Genomic DNA, 24,958 nt, shown 5'->3' with positions numbered 1-24,958 from the left:
GTACTGAATCTGCATAATAGGGAACAAAATACAAAAGGGAACCCCTAACGGAGGGAACAGAAAAATCCAAAGTGGTTCCTGATATATAGATTCCTATTATGTGCGTGTGTGGACTTCTCTTTTAAACCGAAGGAAGTGGCTTAACAGCCAAATAATGCGCAACTGTGGACAAGTCCCAATTGCCTCTGGAAGGCCACAGGTTCTCAACCCTGTCTCAGAGGGAGAAACCAATGGCTAAATCTGGGTTCTTTAACTTGCAGAGCAACATTGCACGCAGGGCCGGATTTAGGTTTGATGAGGCCCTAAGCTACTGAAGGTAATGGGGCCCTTTCTATGTCCAGCTGTCCTTTGTCAACAACAAATTGTCGCTGTTTTCTGTGTTGAATATATGCTATATGGTAATTTATGGAGCTAATAGGTATCTAAAGCCATTTGCACATGTTGCCGTGCAACCAGACCATGCAGAATGTAGGCACCCTATATATGGAAATGAGCAAACCAACCAGTCCATGCAGAATGTAGGTACCCTATATATGGAAATGAGCAAACCAGTGATATTTTAGGGAGCAGGCTAGCAGGCAGGGCCCATTACTGTGAACTTCCGGGAAGATTCTTTCCCACAGCTAGCCACACTGTTGCTGTATGTAGGTTTTATTTTATTTGCTTTTTATCTTATATTCTGGAAATGCACATCCAGGTTTTTTTCCTCTTTAATTTTTTGGGGGGGTCCCCAAGAGAGTGGGGCCCTAAGTTATAACTTGTTTAGCCAATACGTAAATTCAGCACTGGTTACACATATTGTTAGACAGGGGTCAGAGTGGCCGGCCGAGGCGGGCTGAGGCCCTTCCCGATGCTGATTGGCTTTGACGCTAATACCGGCGTCACTTTTTGTTTTGACTCGGGGGTGACAGGAGGAGCCTTTCATCTTCGCCCAAACGCGGTTCTTCGCCCTCTCCCTGCAGTCAAGACCTGCGCGCTCCCCAGTTAATTCCGTAACCAGATTCCCACTGTTGCTCTGCCTCCTCCTCCCCCTGAAGCTGCTGCAACCAGGGAGACTAAATCAATCGCAACTCACCTCTGAACGGCGGAGCCTCCTCCTTCTTGAACCTTTTCCTGCCTCTGCGGCAGCGCGGGATTTAAAGAGTTAAAGGGAGGGTCCTGGGAAACCCGATGCTAATGATGCCTAAAAGAAATGTTGCACTTTAACATTCCCTTCCAGGGTTTCTGAGGAGCAGGTCAGTTTCCCGCCGTGGAGGCAAAACAAACTTTGCCTTCTTCACGCGATCATTGATTCATCTCAGTCCAGATCCAAAGAGCCGAACATTGGATCTCCCCAAAGCTACTGGTTTCGGCTCCATCTGCTCTTTTTTTTGTTTTTTTAAGGTAAGCAGCTCATTTGCTCCCGTAAGACTGGTTGGATCAAATGCTTTAACAGTCAGTTAAAAGTTCATAGGCGAATGTACCCAGCCCAGGCGTGGGGGGGGGGGTGTCTATATTGTAAGGAGAAAGACTTTTACTGCAGCTTTGCTTCTCCAAATGGGGATAGATCTGCCAGAATAAAGTTATTTTCCCTGAATTCAACGAAGTTGTGCTAAGCGAACCCTTTTGGAGCTTTCTTGAAAGGTTGATGGGACAGGTAGTTAGGATAATAGAATAAAAATAACAACAACAAGAAAAAAATATTGCTTGGTATTAAAACCTAATGAGAATTCTTCTTGCAGATGGGCTGTTCTCAGATCTGCTGCATCTGATCTTTTCTGTTTTTCTAAGGCAGATGAATAGAAACGTGTGATATCCTACTAAGTATAGGAATGTGAGGCCTGTAGTAATCAGTGGGGCTTAACTTCCAAAGAACATGTTTAGGATGCGGTTGGGTGGCTGAGAGGAAGTTCCTTCGCTGCTGTGGTTGTTGATTTTGTTTCAACATTTGCGAGACTCCCTTTGGGTTTTATGTTTCACTCTGCCTGTAATGCAAATTTAAAACATTCACGGTCTAAAATGTATGTTTGATTCCCCCACCCCTTCCCCGCCAGCTCTACCCCACCTTAACACCAGAAGAGAAGTTTGAGCCTTTCAGAAGGGATACCTTGGAATACTGTCAATTGATCAACAGTTTGCTTCTGGGCACAGAGGTGCTGCTTCTCATCTTTAAAATTAATTCCGTTCCAGGATCAAGATTTAAAAGGCTGTCTTCTTCCATCCAAACCTGATTGTTGTTAGTGAAATCCACTAAGGCAGGGATACGGAACCTGTTGAACTGCAGCTCCCATCATCCCTGACCACATTAGCCATGATGCCTGGGGCTAATGGGAGCTGAGTACTACTGAAGGAACAGAGAGGTCACCCATCCCTGGAGTAAGGTCCTTTTCTGGATTTTCCTGTTAGGATTTTGAGGGGTGAGGGCCTTCTCTGTGGTGGCACCCTTATGTGGAGCTCCCTCTCTAAGGAAGTTTGTCAGTTGCATTTGCGGACGTAATCCTTGGGGGAAAGACCATAGCTCAGTGGTAGAGCATCTGACTTGCATGCTGAAGGTTCTGGGTTCAATTCCCAGTGTTCTCCAGGCTGAAACAATGCGGAGATGCTGTCAGTTAGTGTTGACAGTGTAGACCAATGGTCTGACTCTGTATAAGGCAGCCTCCTATGTTCCTATCTGGACCCTTTTCCACTAACAACAATGGCTTTCCTAACATTTTATGCTTTGCTGTTTTGTTGTTGTTCTCCGTTTTTAATATCAGTATTGTTTATGGATATTTCTCTCCTCAGGATAAATATGGTATGTCCAATATCCCTTCCTCTATTCTAAGAATCTGGATTTTGTTTTAGGGCATCTGTAAACATTGGCCAGCCTCTGCTCATCAGCCTAGTTAATGTTGTTTCAGAAATCACTGCTAAGGCAGAAGAAATGGTTGTTTTGCCCCTAGCAAGCACAGCTATCGCATCTTGGGGTGGGGTAGGAACAGCAGTTGTTCTAGACACACACTTCAGTTGGACAGTGACCCTGTGACATCACTGCTGGTGTGGCATAAGGCCCTCTAACCACTATGACACAGTGACTTCTACCATTTTTCCCATGGGCCTTTGCAATAATCCTGAGATGTAGTAGAGATAACAATGGTTGCCTGTCCCACTGGGATTTGCACTTGGTCCATCCAGACCGAGAATTCGGTCTTAACACACCACTGCTTTCTAGCTTCTAACAGACAGCATCTTTTTTAAAAGCTGTTGTTTTCTTTCTTTGATCCAATATGCACGTCATGCTAAACGAAAATATGCCTTAGCATGAACGAGCAAACATGCAGGTTCATAGCTGCTGTATTACTCACCAGTTCCTGCTGCTTCCATGATTGAGGTTTGTATTGCTTTGGGGGGAAAACTGAAAGTTATAACCAGGGTTTGCTTTTCATTTACCACCTGTGGTTTTTCTGGGGGAGACGAACGTAAGCCCGAGTTTGAACATAAAGCTAAACCAAATCATGGCTTAGACCTGAGTAGACTTGCAGCAGTCGGACTGAGTAAGGTGATCAGTACTGGAGATCTTCACTCCAGGAATCCGCACACTTGCTGGTTCATATTAAGGCAGAGTGCTACCTGCAAATTGGACCTGTATGCCAATGCCCTAAAAGCACAGACTTGGTCTCTCTTTCCTTGCCCCAGGGACTGCCAAGCTCTCTTTCTCTTGCAGGTGACACTGGAGATGCTGGTGAGACAGTTCCATTGGGCTTTCTGTTGCTGGCTAGGGGTTTGCCTGTGGCTTCTGGCTGGCGAAAGAGGATGCATCAGCGCTGCGCACTGCCGGAGCCCCCCGTGCAGCAGGAGCAGTGACGGCGAACATCAGCCCAGCAGACAACACTGCCAGGGCCCCCACTGCTCAGGAAGGGCAAGGCACTCTTCTCGTGCCTTTGCCCACTCCACCACACCTGTGCAAGGGCAGCTGCAACAGCCTCTAGGGGGCAGCAGCCTGGGACATGCTGCCTTGGCCGCCACAAGGGGCGCAGAAGAGAGTTGCTCTGGAGGAGGAGACTGCAGCGCTGGCGCTCCCAATGGCACCGTTCGGGACTGCAAAGGCATTGAGTGCAGGCTGCCTCTGCACATTCGCCAGAAGTCCAGACCAGCTGTCCAGACCATCCCATGTCCTCCAAACCAGGGGGAAGGTTGCCGGGAGCCCACCTTGGTCAGAGCAACTGAGAGGGCAGCCCAGTTCATTGGAGAAGACCTTGCCTACACAGCTTCAGAACTAGGTGGTGCTGCCCTGGGCGTTCAGCTGACCTGTGATGTCAAACCAGGTAGGTGTGGTGTCTAAACTAGGCCAGTTCTAAAATGGAAAATGAGCGAGGTTCCAACTAAAGAGGAATGGCAACTTAAGTTGATGGAATATGTGCAGCATGCGGACTTAACATATAGAATAAGAGAACAAGAAGAACATGTGTTTATAGAAGATTGGAAAATGTTTATTGAATATATGGGGGAACTTGTGTACACTTGAAAATGTTGGCAGCATTAAGATAAATTCAACAGTGTAAATAAGTTTGGATGGATGTAATAATGGAATACTGAATGGTTTAGTTTATGTAAAATATGCAGAGACTTATGATATGCAAAATGAAGAAGGGAAGTCACTGATATTTTAAGGATGTTTAAATGAGTATTCTAAATGGTAAAACAGAAAATTTATTAAAAACACACACACATACACACACAGTTTAGCTCTGTGTTTCTGATCACCTTCCCCATGTTTCATTGACTGCTAGCCAAGATGACTATGCTCTGCTTCCGTAGTAATTCTTCAGAATACCAGTGGCAAGAAACCACAGGAGAGGAGAGTGCTGTTGCACTCGAATCCCATTTGTGGGTTTCCCACAGGCATCTGCAGAGGCGTCAGGTTGCCCCCAAGACTGAGGGTGACCGTCGCACAGCGCACGTCTCTGACATGCATTGCATGACATCTCACACGTTTCCCGACACCGCGCAAACTGGTGAGATTGCATCCTCTGAAGGAGGCTGAGCACTCTGGCGGAGCCAGGCCCTGAAGCTCTGTCACCTGCCCAAGGATGTTGTGTGCTGATTCTGGGTGCGAGGCTGGACTTAACCTGCAACAAATAATATAGCACAACAACATTCTAAGGCCAATAGAAAAACACATACATAACTAAATGATTCAAGCTTTAAAATATTCTGAATTCTTCATAAGGCAAATAGTGCCTGATGAAGACTTCTGGGTATCAAAAATATGGTACATCATCTTGGTTTAATGGTAGGACATTTCCCCATATGGATTAAACACACACACACACACACACACACACACACCCAGCTTTGCTTTATTTCTGCCCTTGAATGCTATTTGCTTGCACCCAGCTGAATGCTCCAGCAAGCCCTGTCACACATTCTGGTGACCTCGTTTGATGATGTTTTGAGAAATACCACCAAGGATTTATGTTTTAATGCCAGGTTGTTTGTATTCTAGGGGAAAATGAGGTTCCATCTGAGGATGCGCTTGTGCTGCAGCTTCAGCTTACGAAAGGACAAGAGAAATTTGTCGACTTGCTAAAAAGCCAGCAGGCGGTGATTGTGGATTTACAGCAAAAACTTGCAGAGCAGCAGAGCATGTTGGTGGCTCAGCAGCGGGAAATCGTAGAGCAACACAGGAAAATGTATGAACAAATGGATCTGATCAAGGTCCAGTATGGCATGCTTTTTGACACGGTGAAGCAAATGTCGTTTCAGAGTTTGCAAGAGGATATTCAACATTATTTTGAAGCCAATCTCCAAGGCCTTCAGAACCAAGTCAGAAACCATCTCCAGAAGTCCTACTCCATGCATAAAGTAGAAGTCGATGCCAAAGTGATTGATGTTGGGGAACCTTTAATGGACTGTGGCCTTTGTGAAAGTGACGAATTTTGTAATTTCCAAAAGACACCCTCGCAGTGTGAAAAATGCACCTTATGCCCTGCTGGCTTTTTCCAGCTGTCTGAGTGCTCTACAAATGCTGATCGGATATGCCAGGTGAAAGATCATTGTGCTCGGAATCTCAATGGTACCTTTCCCCCAAAAAGGAACAGCCCCACTGAAAGGTCACAGACAGACCAACTAAAATTAAAGTACAAATACAGTGGTACCTCTGGTTACGAACTTAATTCCTTCCAGAGGTCCGTTCTTAACCTGAAACCGTTCTTAACCTGAGGTACCACATTAGCTAATGGGGCCTCCCACTGCTGCCACACAATTTCTGTTCTCATCCTGAGGTAAAGTTCTTAACCTGAGGTACTACTTCCAGGTTAGCGGAGTCTGTAACCCAAAGTGTTTGTAACCCGAGGTGTTTGTAACCTGAGGTACCACTGTACCCATGTTTCAGTATTATATACTTTTGGGTTTCGTTGCATTATTCTTTGTGCAAACGACGTTTATTATGGCTGTAGTCTTATCACTTTTAACTTTTGCCTGTATGCTCCAGCACAAATCACACATTTAACATAGAAAGTTGCCTTATGCTGAGTCCATTTAGGTCCATATTGTCCACACCGATTAGCAGCAGCTCTCCTGGTCTTCAGGCAGGATTATTTCCAGTTCTACCTGGAAATGCCATTAGGGATTGAATCTGGGACCTTCTGCATGCAAGGCCGATAGATGCTCTACCACTGAGCTGCAGTCCTTCACACAATTTATATCTTACTTCCATAAGCTTCTACAATCAGGTCCACATCCAAGTTTGATGGGCCCCTGGGCAAAGTGTCCTGCGTTGGGTCTCCCTCCTCAGTCGATGAGCCCTGACCTGGCCACTCTGGTCATGCTCCAAGCAGCACGATGCCCCAGAGCAATGCTAAGTATTTGAACTTGACTCTGTTATCTGTTACTCATAGGATAGAGATGAGTGCATTGAATCACCAAACATCTGTGGAGAAAGGATCAAGTGCCTGAACACTCCAGGTAAGTTGCTGCATTTCTGTGAATGAAGCCATTCATGAAGGCAGGAACGTTCCCTCATGGTGCAGTTTCAAGTGGAAATTGTGGAGTTGGGCTGAAGAGTAAGAGCTTTTAGGACTCTTTGTTAGGGAAAAAAATCACTTATGTAGCAATGCATTATTTCAATTCAATATGATCTCTTTACAAGTGCCGCATTTATAGAATTATTGCAAATAATTTAGTGGCAGCCATACTTAGTCATGAAATATATACTGGGGAGCCCCTCCCTATTTAGTTTGATGATACACAAGTTTTCAGTTACATATATATCCCACTCCCTGAACATCCCCTTCAAGCCACTTCAACAGCACTCACTACACCCTCTAATTTATTTATTTTTCATTTTTGGACTCCCATCAGCTCCAGCCATCGTGCTTCAGAATTATTGCATGCAAATTAAAAATTGGGTCTATCAGTTATATTTGTATGTAAGTAATGGCAATAGTTCAATAGAAACGCATGCAATTTAATCAACACAGAAGCATAGAGTGGTAGAGTTGGGTCATCTACTCCAACCCCCTGCAATGCGGTCCCCCATCTAATTTGAAACCACGCCGGCCCCTGCTTAGCTTTGCAAATGTGCTAGCAGTTTTGGAAGGGGAGAAATGTTTTTAAAATCAGAGACAGCCCTCTTGGGGTATATATTGCCTCTGCAACATTATGTTTTTAGTGTATGGTGCCTTAAGAGCATGGACAGACAGGATATAAATATTTCCAGCAACTGGTTGTTTGTTGCTTTGGGTGTCAAAAAAGGTTATTTATGTATGCTACTACTGCGGCCCGTGTTTTGTTAGCCCCAAAATGGAAAACGAGCGAGGTCCCAATGGCAACTTAAGTTGACGGAATATGCACAACTCACAGACTTAACATATAGAATGAGAGAACAAGAAAAACATACGTTTAAAGAAGATTGGAAAACATTTATGGATTATATGGGAAATAATTGTGTACAGCTGAAAATGCTAGCAGCATCAAGATAAATTCAACAGTGTAAATAAGTTCTGATGGATGCAATGATGGAATACTAAATGTTTCTGTAAAATATGCAGGGATTTATTATATGTAAAATGAACCATTGAAAGAGAAGAAGGGAAGTCATTGATAACTTAAGGATGTAAAATGAGTATCTTAAATTGTAAAACAGAAAACATAGTAAGTTGCTTCAGGTTACTTTGTGTAAAAGAGAAAAAACAGCATGACTAATAAGTGCAAATAATAATAATAATAATAATAATAATAATAATAATAATGGTAGACTAATAATAATGCAACATGGGCCTGCGACTGAAACTGTATTTCCCTGTGTGTGGACAGGAGGATTCCGATGCCTTGGAATTGCAGCAAAAGAAGCTGCCTTGGGATTGTGCGGAGAAGAGTATTTCTTTAACAAAGAGCTGCAAGAGTGCCAGGCTTGCTTAATGTGTGAAGACAGGGCGGTTGTTCTCCCCTGCTCCACTGTCAGCGACACCGTTTGCTCAACAGCCAGTGAGAACAAGCATTCCGAGTCCTGGACTGTGAATGCCATTTTACCCATGGCAAATTCTGGCGCTTCTCAAATTTATCCTGGTGTTACCTTGAAGATAAAGGGGAAGCACGAGTGGGACATCGTCGCGGTGGAAGAGAACAGCCTGGTCTTCAAGCAGCACGGCCTAATGTGGGCCGACTTCAATTTTGCCGTGAAACACAACTGCAGGAATTTCCTCCAGCTTGCCTTGAAAGTCAGCAGCCAGGAGGAAGAAGGCTGCGAGCTGAGCGCGGTCCGCATCGAGCAGCCAGAAGGCAAAATCTTCCAGAGCGTCAGTGTGAGCGGCGCTGCGGAGGTAGAGCCAGGCCAAGCACTCTGGGTGTTTTTGAAGAGCCCCAATCAATTCTGCAACCAAAGTAAAGACTTCAACGTTTACGACCTCAACACGCCCCTCAGTTTGCTTTGGTTATCCCACGATACGGGGGCGGTAGCCATGACTGCGCAACTGTCCACCGCGATGCACTACCAAACAAACTACCGGCCAACTTTCAGATTGGTTTCCCTTTCTGACCCTTACATGTTAACCTTGTCCCATGATGGCAGAGCCGTCAAGTTTACGGAAAGGGGGGTGGTGAAGTTCGTTTTGCACCAAGCCTTGTACTCCATGGGCCCCACCTGCATCCGCGAAGGGCTTTCCCTGGTGTCTTATCTCAACCGAAACGGCACTAACGTAGAACTAATGACGGTGCACAAGTCTGGCGTCAATTATCGAGACACGTCGATATCTGCCTCCGGGGCCACCAAAGTTGAAGCCGGGGATCTGATTAGCTTTGAGATCCTTTCGCCAGCACAATGCAACATTCGTTATTTTGGAGACAGCTCTGGAATTAGTACGCTGAGCCTCATCTGGATCCCATCTGCAATTTCCACTGCTCTCTCAGCCTCGGTCTCCATTAAGGGGCTGCCCACAGGAGCTGTCAGAAACAAATTACTGGATTTCACTCAGGTTTCCTCCATTGAGAAGCAGATCCGTCTGGTTTCTACTGGGCAACTTGCTCAGAAATACTTTGTCTTTACCGAAAGGGGAGTCGCCAGTGTTGTGTTTTCAATAAAGCTGATCCACTCGTGTAACATGCTCCGGGTGACTCTAAATCAGCTCCTGGGTGATCATGGGCATCCTCATTCAGTTGCGCAGCAGGTTGGAGGGCAAATGCCAGAAGGAAGCATCTGGACCAGTGTTGCGCTTCGCTCCTCCTTTGAAGTTCGTAATGGTACAATGATATCTGTTTCTCTGGACTGTGTGCGTGGCAGGGTCAACCACATTGCACATCAGCATGGAACCGGCTTGTCCATTTTATGGGTTTCATCTATCCCAGGAGGAAACTGACAGTTAATAAAAAGTATGGAAGGAATCGGGAAAGGTGATTGGGAAGCCCATGTTGGGCATTTTCTCCTTTCTCTAGCTGCAGTTGAATAGCACAGAACTCGCTAAGAGAACAGGTTAGACAAAATACAGGGATGGGGAACCATTGTTCCTTATCGTTGGCTGAGCTGATGGGAGCTGGAGTCTGAGAACACCCAGAGGGCAGTTCGCTGGCTGCCTCTGCTCTGTTGGTGAACTTTTCTAGGGAGTTCAATCAGCTGACTTTCAATAGGACTAATATCTAGCTGAGACATAGCAATGCCTTGGATGTGCAGTTGCCCGTTCAAACATTAATAGAGTGATGCTGAAGCCACTTTGCCATGATTTTGAGGGTTACAAAAGGCAGCAAATTGTTAGATCTTCAGTTTATTATTATTGTATTTTGACGGCTGGGATGGATATTTGTACTCTGAGTTGGGGCAGGAAGAGCCTCAGGCATCAAATTGTCTTCAGCCAACCCTGCATGTAAGTCCATACAATCACCTTGGGAGCCGTGCTTCATACAATCATAGAAATGTAAGAATTAGGAAGAGCTTTGTAGATGTCCAGTCCAAGGCTGGGGACTCCATCTCCCATCTGCTGTAGTCAGCATGGCCAGTGTTCAGGAATGATGGGAACTGTAGTCCAATGACATTGGAAAGCTGCACAGGTTCCCTACTCCTGATGTAATCCAACCCCTTGCAGTGGTGGACCTTGCGGTCTCAAATATCAGTGGCACCCTGTGCAATGCCAAAGTTCCCCCACCCCTCACGCTCCATTCCACACCATAGTTGTGGCGCCTCCAAGGCTTGGCACCCAGTGTACCAAACTGGTCATGCTCCCTAAAACCCACCTCTGCCCCTTGCTTGATGCAGAAAATAAGAAGACACTTGCAGGATCAGGCCAAAGTAGATGCTTACTGGAAGACCACAAGCAGGACCTAAGTTCAACAGCGCTCTCCCCACTTGTGATTCCCAGCTTCTTTGCTTTCTTATGTTATTGCATTGTTTCAAAATCTGTATACTATGGAATTCGACACAATAAAACACAACATGTAAGAAATAAAAGAAGCAATTAAAATGCAGTTATAAAATCACAATGGATCAAGCCCAGTGCATTGCAATTGCTACAAAAGGCAGGGAAATCGTTAAGGTGTCTGCCAAGACCCTCAGCAATTCTCAAGTGGTCTGTGGGGGCAGTTTGGGAACCACTAGTCTAGATAACTAGTCCTGTTATCAAATCCTCTTATGATCAAGACATTTCTTCTGGTGTTAGAAGAATTGGGTCCTAGCCATACCAAAGCAATCCCTCTGCAACCACACAGGCTGCACTAGGGACAGTTGTGACTATTAAAAAAGGCAACCCCCCCCCCCCACAAATCTGCTCTGCTTGCATAATTCTCCTCTCAGACTTTGGAGGGTCTGCCAGGAATTGTATGCGAGATAACAGAGAGGTTTGATATATATCCAGTCGCCATTTTATAAAAGGTATAATATTAATCCTCTAATTACTTGTGTCACATTTTACAGATTTTATTGGGATACCTTTTCTATGCTTTAAGACAATTTTGTATATTGGCTAAAGTGTGCTGACATGGGGGCTTTTTCTAGTATATTAATTTAAAGTATGCAAACTGTGACTGTTGTTTTCTTGGTTTTGTGCTTTGTGCTGGGCATTTATGCAGAATATGGAACGTTCTGAAAACTATATTTATGTTTGTTTTTATAGCCAAATATCACTTTAAATATTCTAAAAGCAAAAGTACAGCTCTTGATCTGTATATATATATATATATATATATATATATATATATATATTGAATTGAGGGAATTTAATTCAAATAAAAGAATTTTAACTAACTTACTGTCTAATGGCCTGATATGAAGAAGTTGTCTGTAGAGTGGTCCTATTCAGTTGCCTGATACACCAGTCTTGTGTTCTCCTGCCTATTGTTGGACCAATAGGAATGGCCAGTAGGGATGATGGGAGTTGTAGATGAACAATTTCTGGAAGGCACCAGGTTGGGGAAGTATTGTACACGTTTCCTTGGAAATAAGCTCCGTGTAAAACAGGGAGACTTTCTTCTGAATGGAAGTGTGCAGAATTATGCTGTCACCTTATGCAGGCTCACCTGGAACTGAGCCTCATTGGACTCAATGGGATCACAACCAAAGGATTCATCACTGCTGTTCTTGTAAGTACTTATAGCCCAACAAGATGTAGGGGGCCCTACGTCCCTTGACCTGCATTCTATCTGCTGATTATCCCACAGGCATGCTTTCTGGATAGGAATTGTGTAATATTTGGAACTGTCCTTGCTGGTATGGCATTTGCTCAGCACAGGTGCATCGCGGCCTGTGCCACTATTTAAGGGTGACTTTCACCTGCTTGCTTCATTGCTGCAAACTAGTCTAGCTAAAGACACCCCTGTGATGTATGCAGAGGAGCTTTCATCTAATCACTTCAAAGCAAATAGGGCCCATCTAGTGATTTAAGCCGGTAATCGCATCTGAATTGCATGACTGCGGCCCTCGCCTGAGAGCAGCATAAAAGCCTTCTGGGAATATTGATAGATGGAAAGCAGGTGGCGTCAGAAGAGAGTTACAGATGCTTTGCATCAGACACAAATAAAACTCACGTTCCTTTTGGGAGGCCAAAACTGGACAAGGATTTAGTATATACTATAAAATGTTTTGTTTGGTCAAGGAGATGTTTTGTTGGTTTTATTAAGAAAGAAAGGAGAACGGGGAGGGAGAGGAAATGCATTTATCTTGTGCCAAGTGGTTACAAGTACCTGAAGCAAATGTGTTTTATTTTCATGCTTGGAAGAGCATTAAAATTCTTGGGAGGCAGTTTCATTCAGACTTCTGAGTTAATTTATTTTATTCGCTGGATTTGGCTTATTATGCATTGCCAATGATTAAATATTTTGTGTGACAGGAATTATAATTTTTCCTCTTCGGTTGGAGGTGTTGGAGCTCACAAAATAATTTTAAGCCGAGAAAAAGGAAAAAAACAAACTCATTTACCAGGGCTGTCAACGAGTAGTTTCATAATTTCCATGCACTGCAAACCTATACAGGTCTGCTCAGAAGCAAGCCCTATTGAGTTCTGTGTGCGTAGGAAAATGTGCACAGGAATGCAACAGTAACTAAACCCACCTAGGCTGCAACTCTCTGCCCAGATTCTTACGTGTAAACTCACTGAACTTGATGGGACTTCCTTTTGAGTAAACGTGTACAGGACTGTACTATTACTGTGGTTCAAGCCCTATCAAACACAGTGGAACTTCCTTCTAAGTAAACATGCATAGGATTGCATGGAAAGATTCACTAGAAATCTCCCTTCCTTCCTTTCCAGCCTTTCAACAGTTTCCCAGCTTAGCTACCCAGCTAAATAATTACTTGCCTGATTACTTTTTACCTAGGCTTCTATATTGTTAAAACTCTTCTAGTTATTTTGTAAAGGTAAAAGGGACACGCCTGGCACTGTGGTCTAAACCACTGAGCCTCTTGGGCTTGCTGTTCAGAAGGCTGGTGGTTCGAACCCACGCGACAGGGTGAACTCCTGTTGCCCCAGCTCCTGCCAACCTAGCAGTTCAAAAGCATGCCAGTGCAAATAGATAAATAGGTACCGCTGTGATGGGAAGGTAAATGGCATTTCCGTGCACTCTGGCTTCTGTCATGGTGCTCCGTTGCGCCAGAAGCGGTTTAGTCATGCTGGCCACATGACCCAGAAAGCTGTCTGTGGAAAAACGCTGGCTTCCTCGGCCTGAAAAGCAAGATGAGCGCCACAACCCCATAGTCGCCTTTGACTAGACTTAACCGTCCAGGGGTCCTTTACCTTTATCCTTCTACCTAATTATTTTGTATAGTCTCAATACGTACAGCTTGAGAACAAGAAACGCACCCTTTAAATTTATAAACCACTTCATGAAGAAATCTCTTAAGAGGTCTACATAAAGCAGATAAAATCAGCAGAATAAAGAAAGAAGTACATATAACTAAATTAAATGTGGAGACAGACTTGCTAAAGTAAGTTTTTAGTTATAACTCCATACTTAGTCCCCCGTCTTGCTGGGGCTGATTTATAGAATATATTTTAATTAATTTTGTTGGTTTGTCAGAATTTATCTGAGAATGAATAAGTGTTGGAAGCACAGTCACTGACATTTTAAATGGGATCTGTATTGTTCCCTTGACCATGTTTCAGCATATCTATTGCGTGTGTCTGTATGTATGCAAACAGCTTAGACAAGAACGGCAAGGAGAGGCTGCAGGAAAGGCCTTGAATACATTTTAGGAGGAGGCCTTTAAAAAGCCTCGTGTCTGGTTCACTAAGTATATACGATGGCTGCAAGAAAAGGAAAAACTTGATGAGGTTATGTGCTTGGTGGAGGATTTCATGACTTCACTATATCTTGGGGGAAATTATGTCGTGGGGGAAGGAAAAATAAGGTAAAGGAAACTGAATGGGGCTGCAAAATCGGCTTTCGCTGATGTGGTTCCCTCCAGCTAGGGCTGATGGGAGTGGGACTGCAAAACATCTGGAGGGCACCAGGTTGCCTGGGGCTGTGCTAGAGACAGACCCTGTCCTTGTTTCTTTGGAATATTCATACCTGGCTGATTTCATCTAGGAAGATGTGTTTTTAGTCAGAAGGAAAGATGGGGTTGGACAACATGAGCCTCAGGTCTCCTAGTCCTGTGCCATGATTTTCATTCCCATGGTGGCTTGTCGACACCAACTGGAAATAATCTGCAACCCTTTTCTGACTAGCGTTAAAACGTGGCTTTCGGAAAAGCCTCACGTCTGCTTCCCTAGTTTGCCCTTGAGAAAATTAGAACAATATGAATTCCTTGAACAACAATTAGCATTGCCATCTGTTATTGCCAGCAGATGGATGTGATAGCCTTGTGATCTTTGCCTTAGGATTAGACTGTTGTGTTGCTTTCATCTATGTGATACGCACATAAAACCACCCCAACCCCGTCTTTAAAATAATCATAGTGCTTGGGAGAAATGTACACAGCAACACATTGCAGGAATCCTTTTGCATTTTCCATGTGAACTGCGATTCCATCACCTTTCCTCCCCTTTCTCAAGTATTTCTACAATAAGTCTCATAGGAGACAATGGAACAACTCAACTAAATAAAAATGCTTGCATTTTTATGTATGCTGTGAGCTTAACATGTAAAGCATGTTCTCAAAAGGTGGATTATGAGTCCTTTGAATGACTGGGTGATAGTTGGGAGCATATTGAATGCTAATGTTAAGTGGAGTATTTTGGAATTGCTCAACCAGCTTCCATAAATGCATCTGTCCAGATCAGCCTTGTCCAACCTTGGTTGGACTACAACTCCCATGCTGGTTGGGGCTGATGGGAGTTGTAGTCAAACAATGCTTGGAGGATGCCAGGTTGGCAAAGGCTGGCCCAGAACCTTGAATAAGAACAAGAATATCAGCAGCAGTAATAATTATATTTTGACTTCACCCCCAAAGGTACACTCCTCTGGTCTCCCGAGACAGGTCAATGCCAACGAGAAATTCTATTGCAAAGACATAAGAAGAAAAAGGCATCTCTTCAATATGGGGCATTCATAAAATAAAATAAACGAAGAATATAACCGTGTCTTATTTTCATTGGTTCTTTGTTGGTGGTAATTTACTGAATAATCCCTAATAACTTTAGAAAGTTACTTGATTGAGAATTAGCACCCAAATACTCAAAACTGGACCAGACAGCATTTTGGACTCCATTTCCCCCAGCTGCATACATCTCCCCAGGGAAAACTGTCTTCTGCTTAGAGGCCCCTGGACATAGGAGATGGAATTAGTCTCAGGTACAGTGACAAACTGTTTTCACATTGCATATGAAAAGTTCCAGATTCAGTCACTGGCATTTCCAAGGCTGGGAGAAACAGAAATTTCAGAAAACCTATGAACCTGTGTAGACAATACTGGACTAAGTGGGCTAATATTCTGACTCAGTATAATAAGGCAACTTCCTACTTTCCTGTTGTAACTTTGGGTGAAATAAAAATTCTACTTCTTCATCAATAAACAGACTACTACGTTCCATTCAGTTTTGCTGTAGGTTGTTCTCAGCTGCAAAATGCTGGGCTGCAATGTTGTGCTAGTTTGCGGAGTGGAGGGGGAATATCAGTGAACAGAATGGGGAAGGGAATATAGTTTAAGAAACTGGCTGTTATTTGAGGTTGAGATGAAAGATGAATCAAACGATATGTGAGTGGGCAAAACTGGATTCCTTTGAAGAGAATCGGTTCCTTCCAATGTCTACACACAAACGTAACATTACCCTTCCTGCACTTTGGGTGCCAGCAATTTCGCCTTGCATTATACAGATGTTTAACATCTGTGAATACCTCCCAATGCTAGAAGAGCTTCAAATTCTTTGCCAAAAGCTGTAGTCTGGAAATGTGCTCCTGTCTCACTGGAATTTTACATCTGATAGTGAAAAACCTCTCTGTGTCCAAATTCAACACATCTTTTCCAGCCATGCCAAGAGCATTGGCATTAAGAACTGCATTTGGTTTGATTTTTCTTCCATGGGGAAACAGCAAAACATTATTTTGAGAGGCTGGAATAGGTGCATGATGCCAGTTCTCTATGCTTTATGCCTGCTAATTCTGCCCTGCATTTCATGACCTTTGGAGCTGAATGCAGCCCAGCTTCACAGCTCAATGTAAGATATGTTGGCATTCCAGTGGCAGCCAATAATTCTTTTTAAAATGTCAATATTTTGTCATTTAAGGCACAATAGCAACATCTCCTGAATGAGATGAAAAAGATCACATTGCCTTTTGAATGAGTAGCTGGTACACTGCTATTTTATATTAACTTCCTTCTTTTGTTGCCCTACAAAACTGCCAGGTGAGTGAAAAAACACACACACTTTTTCCACCTTGCCCTGTAAGGTAGGACAGGCTAGGGCCACTGTCTCTTGTAAGAAACTTCCTCCAACAAGTTTTATCCCCTAAATTTGAACTGGGAGGAAGATTTGACATTGTTTGCATTTTCAAGGGAGGCTAAGAAAAGGTAAAGGGACCCCTGGCCATTAGGTCCAGTCGTGGTTGACTCTGGGGTTGCGGCGCTCATCTCGCTTTATTGGCCGAGGGAGCCGGCGCACAGCTTCCGGGTCATGTAGCCAGCATGAATAAGCTGCTTCTGGCGAACCAGAGCAGCGCACGGAAACGCCATTTACCTTCCCGCCGGAGCGGTACCTATTTATCTACTTGCACTTTGAGGTGCTTTCAAACTGTTAGGTTGGCAGGAGCAGGGACCAAGCAACGGGAGCTCAACCCGTCGCAGGGATTTGAACCGGCAACCTTCTGATTGGCAAGTCCTAGGCTCTGTGGTTTAACCCACAGCGCCACCCGCGTCCCTTCAAGGGAGGCTACCTTGGACTAATATGCAAACCAAAACATAGCTATCGTTGGAAATATGCACATCTCTGAATCTTCTGGCGCAGTCCTCCAGCCAATGAATGTTTACAAAAATGCATTATATTGGGAAAGTTGCTTGCAAAAAAAAAAGTGTCTGTGTGTAGTGTCGCTCCAGGGCACTGTGTGAAATTTCAAACGGCAGCTTGCCAACCCAGCTTCTGCCACCAATCAAGTTTGCAGCTGGAACGAGTCGTGGGATGCATGCTTTCATTAGTGCAGGGATGGGGAATTTGTGGCCTTCCAGATGTTGTTGGACTACCATTCCCATCATCCCTGACTACCAGCTCATGGGAATTGTAGTCCCACAACATCTAGGAGGCCACCGTTTTCTCATCCCTGCTTTAGTGTATCCTCCAAGATGCTTTTATATTCAGTGGGTGACGTTTAGCTAGATTAAAACACCAATTTTCTCAATTTCACCTATGTGTCCTCCAGGTTTTTAAGCAGACTTGCTGAAGCTCTATTTTGCTGAATCAATAGTAACCAATTTATTTCCTCGGGTGCAAGGCTACATTTACTACCTTTATCAATGCTGGAATCTCCTCCTCCGTCTCCCTGAGCTTTCTGTAGTAGCAATGTGCACGATATGGGTCATTACCCAGAGATTGGGGTCAGTTCCTCAAATATCATGTTACTTATCATTGGCTCCTTCTGGGATCTTTTGTCCCATGCCTGAAAAAGGTTTAGCTGTGTCTTTAACCAAGGTCATCCTGTTTATTAGGACTGAGAATTCCTGTGCCTCTTGACAGTGAAATCCTTTGACTGGCAGCAGAATGACTAAGCATGATTTCAAAGTGTAAGGGACTTGTCTTGGTGTGCACAGGCTCCAAGACATGCCTTTAATCTGTATCTGTGCTTTTTAGAAATTCTTATCTGTTTCTGAGTTCCTCTGTGCTCTCTCTGATTAGTGCTCCCAGTTCACGATAACAGATACTCTCAAAACGCTTATAGCGTTTCCTTCTGGCTAAAGTGGATGAAATGTACACACTGAGGAGTCCCTCCGTAGTGGATTAAGTCTGCCAAATATTTTCAGGGGATTTGGGGGGTGGGGGCAAGTAAAAGGAATTCACTTTTACCATAAGCCCTTTTATTGGGTATAGCGGGTGAAGAGATACCAAGGGAGGATAAAAGACTGTTTATGTATGCAACAACTGTGGCAAGAATTCTTTTAGCCCAAAAATGGAAACAACAAGAAGCACCGATGAAAGAAGAGCGGCAGATGAAGATGATGGGCTTTGCAGAACTGGTGAAGCTGACAGGAAAAATCCGAAACCAGCATTCCAAAAGGACTGGAGTAAATTTGTACGATATCTGAAAGGTTATTGTAAGTAATTAACATCACTAGCAGGGTTGTCTGAAGACTTGTAATGAGAAATTCTCTACCTTTCTATATTTTTAGTTAATTTTTGAGTTATTTCGTAATGTGTGTAATTAGAATTGGAAAATGTACAAAATGCAATGACAAAAAAGGTTAATTTTGAAAGCCATGAGGCGGGAGGGAAGAAAGTTAACAGGCTCTAAAGAGCCAGGGACATAAAGTGGAGCGTTATGATGTGAACGTATATTATAAATTGGAATAGATAGATAGATAGATGATAGATGATAGATATATGATTCACTTTTCTCCATAATTGCTTGAGGGGGCAGGGTAGTAGATAAGAGTATTGGACTAGGATTCAAACCCCCACTCAGTAATGAAGCTCACTGGGTGACCTTGGGCCAATCACTCTCAGTCTAACCTACCTCACAGGGTTGTTGGAAGTTTTTAATGTTTGACATTTTATTATTTTGCTGGAAGCCACCCAGAGTGGCTGGGGAAACCCAGCCAGATGGGTGGGGTATAAATGATAACATTATTGTTCTTCTTATTATTATAAAATGGGAAAGAGGAGAACTACGGTATGTGTGCCACATTGAACTTCTTGTAGGCAGGGCCGGATTTAGGTTTGATGAGGCCCTAAGCTACTGAAGGTAACGGGGCCCTTTCTTTGTCCAGCTGTCCTTTGTCAACAACAAATTGCCACTGTTTTTGTGCTGAATATATGCTATATGGTATTTTGTGGACCTAACAGGTATCTAAAGCCATTTGCACATGTTGCCGTTCAACCAGTCCATGCAGAATGTAGGCACCCTATATATGGAAATGAGCAAACCAGTGATGTTTTAGGGAGTAGGCTAGCAGGCGGGGCCCATTACTTACATCATAGGAGCCTACACAACACACAACACAAAACACTGTTGCTGCATGTAGGTTTTAGTTTATTTGTTTTTTATCTTATATTTTGGAAATGTACATCCAGGTTTTTCTCCTTTAAATTTTTCAGGGGGGCCCATGAGAGTGGGGCCCTAAACTATAGCTTTTGTTTAGCTTATATGTAAATCCGGCACTGCTTGGAGGGAAGATGAGATATATAAATGCAATCAATCAATCAATCAATCAATCAATCAGAGGTGACTGTCAAATCTTGCTTGTCAATTTTTGAAAAAAGTTTACAGCTTCAGAGCAGTCTCCTTTTCAGTTCTGTGCATGCCCTGTAGGCATATGTTTTTGCTCCCCTCCCTGTTGACAAATGATAGAAACCAAACACACAATCTTTACCAATTACAATAAAGTTGTGTCAAGTTTAGTGCTGCAGTAGCATTTTTGGGATTGCCACTGACAGCTAGGCACTTATGCAGTATAGAGGGCAAGCAACCCACTTACCTCTTATGACTGGGAGTGACAGCATTAAAAGCCTATTAGTTCATTCTCATTAAACTTATTGGAACGGCAACTTTATTAGCATTGCTGCTGCATGAGGCTTCCCACAGTAGAACGGGCAGCCGTTTGTGGATTATGTATCTCAGGGATGGGTGTTAAAATGGCCCTTACCACAGTCAACTCAGCTTTAGAGGTCAAGTTGCAGAATGAATGACAAAGCGTAGCCCTGGGGCTTGCTGAGATCTGCAGAATATTTTCTTTGTCTCTTAAAGTGACATTGACAAAGAGGGAGAGAAATGCACCTTGAAAAATGAGGAACCACAGGCTCTTTTCTCAGGCATTTAAGAATGGGAACATGTGCCCCTAATTTCAGGATTGTGCCCACTATGGTGAAATTGAAAGTAATTTTCAGGATGAAGAACTGATGAGATTTTAATGTCTCTTCAGTCCTAATTTAACCACTAGGTAAAGGTAAAGGGACCCCTGACCGTTAGGTCCAGTCGTGGCCGACTCTGGGGTTGCAGCACTCATCTTGCTTTATTGGCCGAGGGAGCCGGCGTACAGCTTCCGGGTCTTGTGGCCAGCATGACTAAGCCGCTTCTGGCGAACCAGAGCAGTGCACAGAAACACCGTTTACCTTCCCGCTGGAGCGGTACCTATTTATCTACTTGCACTTTGACGTACTTTCGAACTGCTAGGTTGGCAGGAGCAGGGACCGAGCAACGGGAGCTCACCCTGTCGCAGGGATTCAAACCGCCGACCTTCTGATTGGCAAGTCCTAGGTTTTGTGGTTTAACCCACAGCGCCACCCGCGTCCCAATTTAACCACTACCACCACACTAATGTCCAGCTGGCATGTTGTACACACCTGAAAACATGCTTGAAATCACTGGTCAAATGGTTCTGTGCCTGGGCAGTTGTAAGGTGCCTTGAGAAGACTACCCCACCGCCAACCCTCTGGGGTAACAGGGTCCTTGCTGGGAGGATGCCATTTCCCCCCACCTCATTCATTCCTGCGGTCCATGCTCTTTTTTTGGCACGATGAACGTCTGACCTTCCAAATTTACCATGGCCTGCACCCATTTCCCACATTCCAGCCACTGCAGTTTACCCCTAACAGAGTTATAGTTTCCCTGCAACCGATAGCTCAGTCAGTACAGCACGAGACTTTTAATCTCAGGGTTGCGGGTTCGAGTCCCACATTGGGCAAAAGATTTCTGCTCTGCAGGGGGCGGGGTTGGACTAGATGACCCACGGGGTCCCTTCTAGTTCTGTAATTCTATGATACAGTGCTCAGAATTCTATGAGGGCAAGAATGCGCTTCAAATGCACTTTAAAAGTTCAGTATAGATCAGCCTAAAGGCTCACCTGCATTTTTTGTGTGCCAGGCGGTTGTCAAATGCATAGAAGATACATATCCTTCAAAGAGACAAACAAAAAGATGATGACCTAGGAAGCCAAATCTAATGCAGTCCCAGAATACTGGACTCATTTGGGCTCTTGAGCTGCATGGGGAAGTAACTTGTCCTGTGTGATGCATACCTTGTTCCCTTAGTTTCATGATATACAGTGGTACCTTGGTTCTCAAACTTAATCCATATCAGAAGTCCGTTTGACTTCTGAAATGTTCAAAAACCAAGGTGCAACTTCTGATTGGTACAGGCGCCCCGGAAACAGTAGCTGACAGCCACACTGGATGTCCGGCTTCTGAAAAGCATTCAAAAACTGGAACACTTACTTCCGGGTTTTCGGCATTTGGGAACCAAGGCGTTTGAGAACCAAGGTACCACTGTTCTTATAAAACACTGGTTAATGCCAGAAATCCCAGGAGGGATTATTTCCCAGCTCTCCCCCTCCCCTGACCCTGTTTAATGTCTTTGTCACTCTGAAGTGTTAATAGCTCTGATGGAGGTGTAAATGGCTTCTCACTGGGCCTTTTTGGCATCTGGCACAGACATTCTTACTGTGTTTTAGACCATATGGGATTGTTCCTTTGGGGGGAACACCTTGATTTCCCACAGTCTCTGTAGCTTTACACAAGGAGAGACTGTTGCTATAAACAATTAAACGGGCCTGTGATTTTATTAACGTATTTTATTCTTGTTGCAATCACTTCAAGACTTTTGTTTTTGGAAGCAACTCAATAAACCTAAACTATTCCAAAGGGAAGGGAAGTTTGACCTGTTTGCTTAACATGACACCCCACTCACTTGGCTGGGTATTTTTTTTTTGCCACCGATCATCTTGTCATCATTATGACACTCAGAATATAAGGCAGCAGATCGTCAAAAGCATATGCACGAGACCAGAGAACAAATTTCCTGGAAAGGTGTTCAAATTTGTATGCATCTAGTGAGAGAACAACTTCTAGAAGATTTTTACTGTATGGGGCTGCAAGTTTCAAATAATGGCACTCCCTTTGTCTGTGGTAATTGGATACAACGTACCCGACAAAACTAGGGAGAGACATAAACATGGGTAGGCAAACTAAGGTCCGGGGGCCGGATCCAGCCCAATCGCCTTCTAAATCCAGCTCGCGGACGGTCCGGGAAGCAGTGTGTTTTTACATGAGTAGAATGTGTCCTTCTATTTAAAATGCATCTCTGGGTTATTTGCCCCTCCTATGTGGGGCATAGGAATTCGTTCAACCCCCCAAAATAAATAAATTCCAGCCCCCCACAAGCTCTGAGGGACCCCTGCAAGGCAGGCAGAAATGCAGTAGGTGATGCTCTTCCTGTCATGCATGTGGATATGCTGTGGTGGTGAAACTTTAACAGCTGCATGTCAGGTAAAAAATAAACTAGTAAAGTTACAGGAGCCTTGTCAGGGGAAAAGGTGACAAACATCCACTAAAGGATGAAGCCTTTAGCTGTGACATATGAATATTTGCATTTCTGCCAGTTCAGCCATTAACAGAGTGAAGAAATCCTGATCACAAATTACTTGCCTTGTATTATGGGGAACTCAGTATGGTCAAACAAGCATCAAAAGAAAGTCTGGATTATCTGAAGCACAAACAATGCACAAAATAAAGGGTTTGCATCAACTTGCACTCCATTTTTTTACAGGTTATTGCTTTTATTATTGATAATAATATTTATTAAAATTTGTTGAGATTTTTTTGGGAGGATAAAGTTTATATTTATTTTAGCTTATATACAAACAATTATAACAACAGACCAAACAAGGTGAATTTTTTAAATAATGGTATTTCCACAACAAGCTAAATGTGTTTTGAAATCTTATGTCCACAATATTAATATATTAGCCGAAGTTTTTAAGGTGCTCACAAGCCTCTCTGAAGTGGTGTGAGTCGCCGGCAGGGAAGCTGGAGAGAAAGAAGCAGAAGGAATACCAGCTAGAGCATGGAAGGTACCCATATTGTCAGCAGTTTCATAATTCATCTCTGCCTGAGGTTCTGTACAAGGACAGAGTGAGACGTGGAGTCACTTGCCATTTTTTGTAAGTGCTATGATTTATCATCTACCTGTCAGGGAATAATTTGTGAGGCTGTTTAAGCTATCATGTGGTCTAGACTCTCAGAGAACACACACACACTGCATTTCCAGTTCAGAATTATTGTAGAAAATACCAACGACATGTTGCTCTCTGTTAGTCTTTTTCCTGCCCGTGTCCTCCTACAGTGGTACCTTGGGTTACGTATGCTTCGGGTTACATACGCTTCAGGTTACAGACTCCACTAACCCAGAAATATTACCTCGGGTTAAGAACTTTGCTTCAGGATGAGAACGGAAATCGCGCCATAGCTGCACAGCGGCAGCGGGAGGCCCCATTAGCTAAAGTGGTGCTTCAGGTTAAGAACAGTTTCAGGTTAAGAATGGACCTCCGGAACGAATTAAGTACTTAACCCGAGGTACCACTGTATTGCCCAAAGGTGTGATGGTTCTTATTGGATTAGGAGCACAATAAACACACAGATGGGGTGAAGGCTAAATATTTTATTAAATAGCCCAAAGAAATAGCCCATTGTCCTGTGTTACTATTCCCCATTCCTCCCTATAGCTGCCCATGGAGGTGCTAAAAAGTATGGCAAGCTGTCTCCCTAGCTGGTTTGGGGGTAGCCCCTGGTTCTGGTGCAGCTCAATAAATGCGCCTCTGCCTCCCTCGTTCTCTTAGATTCAGGCAAACAGCTAGGGCAGCTTGGAAGGGCCCTTGTGCAAACACAGAAGCATGCAATGGTTGAGGCCTGTCTGGAAAGCTTAAAGCCTGCTTCACGGGAGATGGATGGAAGAAAAGGAAATGTGAGTTGACCCTGCCCATAGCTTGACCAATCGTGGCTAGGAACAGCTAGGAGCTAGGTGGAGTTTTGACTTGAAATGTTCATTTTGGGCTTCTCAGAAGTTGTTGTTGTTGTTTAGTCGCTTAGTCGTGTCCGACTCTTCGTGACCCCATGGACCACAGCACGCCAGGCACTTCTGTCTTCTACTGCCTCCCGCAGTTTGGTCAAACTCATGCTGGTAGCTTCGAGAACACTGTCCAACCATCTCCTCCTCTGTCGTCCCCTTCTCCTTGTGCCCTCCATCTTTCCCAACATCAGGGTCTTTTCCAGGGAGTCTTCTCTTCTCATGAGGTGGCCAAAGTATTGGAGTCTCAGCTTCAGGATCTGTCCTTCTAGTGAGCACTCAGGGCTGATTTCCTGAAGAATGGTTAGGTTTGATCTTCTTGCAGTCCATGGGACTCTCAAGAGTCTCCTCCAGACCATAATTCAAAAGCATCAATTCTTTGGCGATCAGCCTTCTTTATGGTCTCAGAAGTACATAAAGGCAAAAAGTGGGCAGGGGGAGGGCCTGCCTGCGATGGTGCCAACCTGAGAGGTGCCAGAACTGCACTCTGGCACTCTCCAGCTGAAAAAAAGCACTGGTTAAGAGGCATACTGCATATACACCTATCTAGATAGGGGCAAGGCTGAGCTGATGATACCTGGTTACCCATTTTTAAACAGAT

At 44.1% G+C, this 24,958-nt stretch overlaps 1 protein-coding gene across 2 annotated transcripts; it reads left to right on the top strand.

The window, feature by feature from the left end:
* The first annotated feature begins 1,078 nt into the window (after positions 1 to 1,078).
* LOC310746432 (uncharacterized protein) lies at positions 1,079 to 11,690 on the top strand. Of its 2 annotated transcripts, XM_083580149.1 has the most exons (5): positions 1,079 to 1,383; positions 3,683 to 4,283; positions 5,465 to 6,003; positions 6,858 to 6,924; positions 8,275 to 11,690. In XM_083580149.1, the coding sequence occupies exons 2-5, from the start codon at positions 3,695 to 3,697 to the stop codon at positions 9,810 to 9,812; spliced, it is 2,733 nt and encodes a 910-aa protein (XP_083436275.1). In that variant the 5' UTR covers positions 1,079 to 1,383; positions 3,683 to 3,694; the 3' UTR covers positions 9,813 to 11,690. The 2 variants fall into 2 exon arrangements, with proteins under 2 accessions (XP_083436275.1, XP_083436276.1); XM_083580150.1 differs by lacking the exon at positions 1,079 to 1,383 and having other exon boundaries at positions 3,677 to 4,283.
* Positions 11,691 to 24,958: the final 13,268 nt, after the last annotated feature.

This window comes from Podarcis filfolensis (assembly GCF_964270895.1).
Source record: "Podarcis filfolensis genome assembly, chromosome: 12".
Taxonomy (NCBI): Eukaryota; Metazoa; Chordata; class Lepidosauria; order Squamata; family Lacertidae; genus Podarcis; species Podarcis filfolensis.
This window is presented reverse-complemented; position numbering and strand designations above follow the sequence as displayed.